Source organism: Myotis yumanensis, unplaced genomic scaffold (assembly GCF_028538775.1).
Source record: "Myotis yumanensis isolate MYYU_CA2020_CCGP unplaced genomic scaffold, mMyoYum1.0.hap1 SCAF_17, whole genome shotgun sequence".
Classification (NCBI taxonomy): domain Eukaryota; kingdom Metazoa; phylum Chordata; class Mammalia; order Chiroptera; family Vespertilionidae; genus Myotis; species Myotis yumanensis.
In genome coordinates this window covers 26,297,292-26,306,340 of record NW_027223768.1, presented here as the reverse complement: position 1 = coordinate 26,306,340, position 9,049 = coordinate 26,297,292, and the positions used below count along the sequence as shown (strand labels likewise).

At 37.6% G+C, this 9,049-nt stretch overlaps 1 protein-coding gene across 1 annotated transcript in view; it reads right to left on the bottom strand.

Annotated features, from left to right (window-relative positions):
- Positions 1-2,141: 2,141 nt before the first annotated feature.
- Positions 2,142-9,049, bottom strand: part of LOC138995373 (hemicentin-1-like) — an 86,664-nt gene continuing 79,756 nt past the window's right edge. Inside the window, exons 36-39 of the mRNA XM_070395738.1 lie at positions 6,852-7,043; positions 5,086-5,259; positions 3,697-3,810; positions 2,142-2,644 (exon numbers count right to left, since the gene is read on the bottom strand). Coding sequence (XP_070251839.1) covers positions 2,433-2,644; positions 3,697-3,810; positions 5,086-5,259; positions 6,852-7,043 — 692 coding nt within the window. The 3' untranslated portion in view covers positions 2,142-2,432. The remainder of the gene's footprint in view (positions 2,645-3,696; positions 3,811-5,085; positions 5,260-6,851; positions 7,044-9,049) is intronic.

The window sequence follows — 9,049 nt, the reverse complement described above, 5'->3', positions numbered from 1 at the left end:
GCAAGTAAAGGGGGCCGCCCTCGGACCACTTGGCCAGAGAACTTCCCGGCCTCAGGGGAGGCCAACCCAGGCTGTTCAGGCACCAATTGTTGGGGTCCAGCCCCAGTAGGTCCAGGGGTTCCTAAAGGTGTGAATGGAGTCGGCGAAGAAGGAATGATACAGAGACAGCGTTCAGTTGATCAGCAGCCTAGCCAGGATCTCTAGCCAGGATCTCCAGCCAAGTTCTGTGTTTTATTGTCTTGTTACATCTGTATTTATACCAGTTGATTTTAATCCTATCAATTTCTATTCCAAGGGTTAGGGCATTTCTTATCTCCATTCCAGGGAGTAAAGATTATGTAGCTTAAGCGTGATTGTTCGTAGTTAAAGTGATTAACTACCCACCTGGCACTTAGTTAAGGGGTTTTATTCCCTCCCTAACTTCAGGGAAAAGTCCCTACCTGGGGAAACAACCTTTCTTGGAGAGGTGACCTTGGTTAAAACACATAGCGCCAAGAAGAGGAGCAAACATATTAAGAACAGTATGCCATATATGCCAGGTCCCTTGAAACATATGCTGTGCAGATGTTTCTTCCCTGCAGCGACTGTGTCAAACAGCAAGGATGGACCGGCTTCCAGCACTCATGGGTCACTGCACTCCAGCAAAGATGTCTCAGGGCCTTGGCCCTTGAGATTCTCTCTACTTTAGCATATTTTCCTCTCATATCTGATGTTTGCTTCCTTTACTTTCTTATCAGCGAGGCCTTCCCTGTATAAATAAGAGATCACACTCCTCCCACTCACTTTTTTTCTTCTTGACTGAATTTTCTCCACAACATCTACCCCATCTGGTACATTTTGCATTTTACTGTTATGTTTGTTTAGTTTTTGACTCCCTAAACTTCATATGAACAGAGATCTTTCTATTTTTCCTTCATAGCTGTACCCTCCTCACCTAAAACAAAGTCTTGCCAATAATATGATATGATCAAAAAATAATGTAGAATGCTAATGTAGAATATAAAAGTAGGATAATTTAAAATTTCTATGCTAAACAAAAAAACTTTAAAGTGTGAATAAATAAAACCCAAACGCTATCTCAAAACTTTTTGGGTCTAACATTGGCAATATTTTTAGTGATGTTCTCAAAAACTCTGTTTTGTTCCAGTGGTGTTGCTTATCTGAAGAATGAAATAACAGAAGGATATGGGAAATAAACAACAACAACAAAAACCAGAGTGCTTTTTTTGTACACATTCAAGGGGACCAATCCCAAACCCTAAAAAATTTAACAGCTTAACATATAACAATTGGATCAATTTCAGAGTCTGGATTTGAAACTGTAATTTAACTACTCAGTATAAAATTCAAAACCACACAAAACTGTTTTACTCCTAGTGCAATTCTAATCATTATCAAATTTTTATGTGTGCATGTGTTTGCTTGTGTTTATGTGTGTGTGTGTGTGCATGTGTAGTAGCCACAATGAATGAAAAGCCTTTAGATCAAATTAGAAATAAAATAAGATTTGCAGGTGAAAGGAATTAACAAGTAAACTCCTATAGATTTAATATTGTACCATGAAGTGTGCTTGCACTCAGGAAAGAAACTGTAAACAGAACATGGTGGGAGTTCCTTATTTTTCCTTTTGTAATGGCTTCCAGATGAAACTTGCTTATTTTATGAGATGATTTTTTTAGTTGCCAGTATTGCAAAATCCATCTGTTGAAAAAATAAAGCTATATCTTTCTGCATCTTAAATCATGACTCGTACCCGAACTGCCACAACTGGATGTAACTGACCACTTGGTTGATTATGTGTAAAACAGGACAAAGATCAGCTTAGTAAGCACAATATGCACAGCAACGAAAAATCATCTATTTTGGTTTAATCACCAGCATATATTTCTTTAAAACATGCGTGGAAGAAGAATGAGAAATGAGGGTATGTGGTCTGAGAGATCACATAACTGAAGGATGTGCTTTTTCTTTAAAAGTCTCTCATTGCCCCTAATTAATTATGTTGGGCACTTAATCATCACATCTAGCTTTCCCCTGCATCTTGGAAGGTTAAAAATGTTACCTTTTGTAAAAGAGTTAAAGATGTTTACAGAAAGTTCTGATTAAGCTCAGTCCCCATGTTATGCCTGTCATAAGCTGGTTTAGCACTATTTTTTTTGTGTTTCTTCTCTATGAAGTTTATTTACTATGTAAAACCAAAGAACACTAAAACCGTTCCCCAGTGGGAAGGTGGTTGAATTTTCATGGACAACTGCTAATGTACACAAAGACAACCCTTGTCAATGATGGAATAATACTAATATTGTTGAACACAGTTAAAGTTGTTTTTTTGGGTTTTTTTTTTTGCAGATTTATATTCTTAGGAGCATGAGATTGTGCTAGTTTTAAGGCCACATTGATTCTCTGAGTTACTTGTATCTGTTTTACTAGTATTATTGTTTAATTGACCACTTGAATCGGTAAGAAACCATCAGCAAATGAAAAATCTTGTGACTGGCCTGTCCATCCTTGTACCAGCTGAGAGAGGCAGAAGGAATTGCATAGGCTTCACATTCCAAGGTCAGGGTGGTGTTTACTTTGATCTTCACTTCTTTAGGGGAAAGACCTGGTCCCAAGAGGTCCCCTTTATTGATTATGGGTGGAACTGCATAAAAAAAAATATTAAACCATTAAACATTGGTTCTTTCAAATACATGGAATACCATGAAAATCACACGGAGGATCACTTTACAATAAAAAACAAGGAAATAACTGAAGCATTTTCTATGCTCCCTTTCATCAAGAACCCAAGTTAGGGTCGTACGAAAGGGTCGTGTTCAGATACAGATTATGAAGGAAAATATCATTTTCCCTTTGTCATTATAACACTGACAACGAGGCTAATGTCCTTTCCAGAACAGTTAGCTGCATTGGTTCCAGGTCCCCAGACACAGTGTGAGCATAACCCATAAAATGCATTTTATCGGCCATTAAACAGACCAACTCAAAGAACCAAAGACAATCAGAAAGATACTCTCCCTTTTAAAAAAACAAAAACAAAATCTTGATATGTTGGTATTATTAATACTCATATTAACTTTGTTTCCCCCCCCATTTATTTTATTTATTTTTTCTTTATTGATTAAGGTATTACATATGTGTCCTTATCCCCCCATTGTCCCCCCCTCCCCTCACCCCCGGTGTCTATGTCCATTGGTTAGGCTTATATGCATGCATACAAGTTCTTTGGTTGATCTCTCCCCTTTACCCCTGCCCTCCCCTACCTTCCCTCTGAGGTTTGATGGCTAGCTTTGCTTTTTATTTATAGGTCAATGTACAGTGGATCTGTCCAAAGACACTGATGAACTCATCCTACACTGCTGATGAGAGCATATGTATTCAAACCTCAGTTTTATGCACAAAAGTACTATAACTTAGCCCAGAGGGTAATTCAGAAGGAAAAATAGAGAAACTTAAGGAAGTGCCACTGACAAATTCTCCGAGATATTTGGGAGTAGACTGATTGGGCTCTTTACATCATTAAGCAATCGAGGTCATGGGCACCATGTTTAATTTAACATCCATCTTAATGAAGCAAGCGGCATAAACATCAAACTTTAATAATGAGTATAAATAATTATGGACCCATAAAAACAGAGCTGGAAGAGTGAGACAACTTGGGGAAAAAACGAAGCATAGTGCTCTCTCAGAACTTACTGTAGACCTTCACTTCGTAGTGCTTTATCATTTCCCCCGCCTCATTCGTGGCTACGCAGGAATATCTTCCAGCATTGTCCTCCTGTGCATTTAGGATCTGCAGAGTCCTACCTCCTGAAAAATCATGGGACACCCAAACAATCTTTGAAATCACGGTGGCGGCAGAGCATGCACAAACTACCAAGGTTTTAATTCTTACTATTGGTATATTTATCTTCTCTATGCCAATTCTGTAATAGGTATTGAACACAAGACAAAGTACAAAATAGATGGTCGCTGCATGACCACCTCGTGCTCATTCTGAGCCTCCCATGCCTCTGTACTCAGTCTAGCTAAGGTCCCTATTTCACTCTCTTTATATCTAGGTCTCTCCCTCTCAGTCATCTTCTCCTTCTCATCTACCTGGCTTATCAGCAGAGGTTGGTCCTGCTAAAATACAGTTTTTATTATGGTACATTTCTCCTTAAACATCTTCAATGGTTCTCAATTGACTAAAGATTAAAGTAAAAACTCTTTAATCCAGGCATTCAAAACATGACTCTAACCTTCCTTCCTCACCTTTCCTCCTACCTGCCCCCCTCTGTGTAGCAGACACACACAACACACATATACACACTGTCTCCACTTGTTTGGGAGGGAGGAGTATAATTATTATTACTTGCACATAAATAGGCTATCTTAACTTTATACCTTTCCCACCTTAGTCATCGTGATGGATCTGAAATCTCTCCTAGTTCATTTCCAAACAAAGAATTTCTATAACTTTGCTTTAAGGTCTGGTTCAAGTTCTGACTGCAGCTAAGCATATCCTAACCACGTGAGCTCACACTGGCCATTCCTTCTTGTGACTCCTCTAAAACTTATGACTATTCCATTAATCATGCCCCATGACTATTCATAACCCATGAGTATTCATGCATTCATGTTGTTAATTAACTTTCACATGTTTTATATCTTCTCCACATAAGACTGTAAATTTCTTAAAGCCAGTGATCATCCTTTTTAATTCTTTCTATTTTCATACATATTGCCAGGTATTAGTGAGGAATAAATAAACTCAATTGAAATACTAACTTTCAAGGCTCAATACAACAAGAAATAAATTTCTACCCCTTTTTTTTTGGCATTCCACATAACATATTTTAGCAATTAATTACACTGTGGTATTTATTTGCCTTTTTATTTAGGTATTTTATTAGTCTTTCAAAAAGTAATTTCAGATACCTTACATTACAGTACATATACAAATAATTTTATAAATTAAAATATCAATAGAACATAACACAACCAAGAACATAAGTACTTCAATAACAAAACTCCAATGATTCTGCTTTTCTACAATAGTAGATGGCACAAATGCACCTCAGGCATCTGAAGGAAACTAATTACCTGGAAGAATACGAATGTTTCGGTTGGATTCTAAAGGAGTTCCATCCTTAAACCAGGTGATGGTAGCTGGAGGATATGAATAAGCTTCACAGACCAAGGATGTGGGGCTGTTCAGGATGACAACGACATCTTCAGGGCTGCCATCACTATCGACACCAGCAATTGTAGGAGATACTAAAAAAGATTTAAAATTTAAAAAAAACTATATTTAGAAAATCTCTATTTGTGCATTTCTAAATTTCCATTGTCCTTATTTGTGTAATTCCATTCTCTAACAATTGCAGAGAACAACTGATTATTGTTCTTATTCTACACAAAAGCAGTGAGAACCTCAAAAGACTCACAGGGTAATGGAAAGAATGACATTAAAAAGGAATCATGACACAATGTGATAAGGGCAATAATGGGAACTCTAGTGGAGGATAGACAGAGGCATAGCATTCAATCCAATGTAGGGCCTGAGGTGTGAGGACTCCCCTCAAGGAAGGCCTCCCAAAGGAGATTTCAAAGTGAGCTTAAAGGATAGTGCTAGTTAAAAGGTGAAAGAAGGCAGAGAAATAGAAAGAGGGAACAACACATTGGGAGCAGAGGAGTGTAAACAATAAGGGGCAAGCCAGAAATACTTACAGAGGACGGATTCATGGGGGTCAATATTGGAAGCAAGGGTAACAGAGACAGGTCCATTTGTTTCATAAAAGATGACGAAGGACTGAACTAGAGCATTTAAAGAAGGCATAAAGAGGAGGGGGCACCTAAAAAATATATTTAGGAAATCAACGGGTGGGACCTGATGATAGAATTTGGGGGTTATGAGAAACCAAAGTCAAAGATAATGTCCAATGTTCTTGCTTGGGAACCTAGATAAACAGCAGGGAAGCAACATACATGGAAAATATAGAAAGACTTGCTCATTGAGGAGGGAAAGATGGTTTGTTCAGGTCTGAATATCTTGACTTTTTAGTGCCCAAGAGAATTCCCAAGAGAAATGTCCAAAAGAAATTGTATATAGAAATCCAAACCTTGGGAGAAAGATCTGGATCGCAGGTATGGATTAAAAAGTCACCCGTCTATAGGATAATCAAACCTCTTGGAGTTAAGTTTATTATTTGAAGAGAATATCTGGAGTAAATGAGCAGTGAAGTAAGGACAAAACGTTTAAGAGATGGGGACTTAATGTTTAGGAGACAGATTAAAGAAGAGTCTATAAGAGACAGAGAAAGGGAGCAACCAAAGGTATGCAAGGGTAACTAGGGAAGAACACTGTCAAGGAGAAAGTGATAAATAATGTTCAAACCATTAAGAGTCAGACTGAAAAATAACTGTTGGATCTACCAACAGGGTAGCCTTTGCCATCTTAGGTAGCAAACGTAGATTTCGGTACAGACAATTGCCAATAATGGCAGAGTCCCACTATTGGGAATGGATAGGATATCTCAGGTTGAGCCCCTTTTGCTTTTGACCTGCTTCTCTTTGACCCGCATATATTTATGCTTTATTATTGCTTATTTAACATCTATCTTCTTCATAGTTGTGTACCCAGCATAAAACACAGTACCTAGAACATAATAAGTATTTCAAATATAATGAATGAATGAATGCATGAACTCATTAATAAAATAAAAAAAAAACACAGCAAATGTCTGCAAGCACTGGTCTTCCTTAAATAATGAAATCCTATGATAAAAATATTAATAAACATAAAAAAAGAGAATTTAGCCTATGGTCATGTCTCAGTCTTCAAGACTTAAAGCAATGCTTCTACCTACCTAACACATTAAGACTGAAACTTTTGCTCTTGTCACCAGCTGTGTTAGAAGCCAAACATGTATATCTTCCAGTGTGTGACACCTGGGCATTGGTAATTTGAAGAAAACGGCCACCAGACATACTGTGATGGGTGTCATCTTCTTGGACGAGCTGCCCGTCTTTGTGCCATGTAATTTCTGGCACTGGATTCCCTGTAACAAAAAGCCATTTCTGAGAGCTCACATGTCTACAAGTAACAACTGAAAGAAGGCATTTTACTCATTTGCCTTTTTAAATATCCCATTTCTGAAACAATGCAGTAACCATTCATACCAAAATAAATTTCAAACATAACCTAAGGTATAATAATAATAATAATAATAATAATAATAATGCTATGATAAAAATGTACAAAACTTAAAAATAATTTTCAAATGAAGATTAGTTTTTATCAGACCTTAGACCAGTGGTCAGTAAACTCATTAGTCAACAGAGCCAAATATCAACAGTACAACGATTGAAATTTCTTTTGAGAGCCAAATTTTTTAAACTTAAACTATATAGGTAGGTACATTGTTATTAACTTAATTAGGGTACTCCTAAGCTGGCCTTTGCTAAAAATGTCCTCAATCTGAGGGGTCGACCTCAGCGAACGTACCCCCACTTCTTCTAACATCACTTCTTCAAAATGGACTGGCCCAGGCCGAAAACTGACTTCTGCGCATGGGCCACAGAGTTTCAATAGCACTATACGTGCACGCCCACATGTGGTATTCTGTGGAAGAGCCACACTCAAGGGGCCAAAGAGCCACATGTGACTCGCAAGCCACGGTTTGCCGACCACTGCCTTAGACTATTACAATGAAATGATTTCAGAGTAAAATACACTTAAAAAAAGAATGGAGCATGTAGTTCACAATACCTTTGCTTTCATATTAATTGTTAAAATAATATTTTATAATCTTGATAACTATTTAAAAGGGAAAACATTTAATTTAATAATCTAATAAGCAGTATTTTGAGTTTATACTGGGATTCCAGCATAGATCTATAGATGGGTAGAGATATAAAGTAATAATTTCTTTAATATTTATAGCCTGTAGGTAAATACATTTTATTTTTATTTTAACATGAGACTTATGTTCAATATTAAATTTTAAATTACTCGAAGAGATTTTTTAAATTTATAATTTAAAACCATAAAGCAAGTTATGTTAGGAAAGATGGATAGTATGATATTATAGTAAAACTGGAAGGCTCGGCTGTACTGGCTGTGGAGCATGCTCTATGGCCCGGCCCAGGCAGGGAAGCAACTGCCTGCCCAACTGCTGAGGATAGCAACCAGGCCTGCCCGACTAGGAAGTCTTACCTGGGAATCCAGGCAATGATGGAGCCTATCCTACAGCTGCATGTGTGCAGGAAACAAAGCCAACAGTCCTGTCCAACTGTTCCTAGCCAACAGCAACACCCACCCAACCTCAAAGTTCAGGCAGTGGCCTCACCCAGAGCCTAATAGAGAGCTCCACCGGGCCAAGGACACAACCAGCTAACCTGTCCAGAGCTCCACGCTGCGCTGACTGGTGAAAGGCTCTCTCTGCTGAAATAAGCCTATGAAGTCTGGAAGAAGAGAACCTTTACTCAAATGCACAGATACCAACATAAAAAAACGGTTAAACATGACACCATCAAAGGAAACTAATAAAGCTCCAATATCTGTCCATAAAGAAATGGAGATCAATGAACTGTCTGAGAAAGAATTCAGAATAGTCCTTTCAAAGAAGTTTAGTGAAGCACAAAAATGACGACTTTACAAAGTTAGGAAAATGATGCATGAACAAAACGAGAAGTTCAACAAAGGAAAAGAAGTCATCAACAAAGCCAAACAGATCCTGGAGTTAAAGAACAAATGGACTAAATAGAAGAATTTAAAGGAGTGCATCAACATCAGACTTGATCAAGGAGGAGAGAGAATCTGTGAACCATTCAAGGTCATCAAATCACAAAATAAGAGCATGATAAGAAGGAACAAAGGATCTACAAAACAATGATCAAAATGGAAACAGTAAGTCCTTGCCTACCACTAATTACTTTAAATGTAAATGGATTAAAATTTCTAATACAAAGACAGAATGCTTGAATGGAGAAAAAAACAAGATGTCGCAATATGCTCACAAGAAACTCAACAAAGCTTTAAAGATACATATGGCTGAGAGTGAAC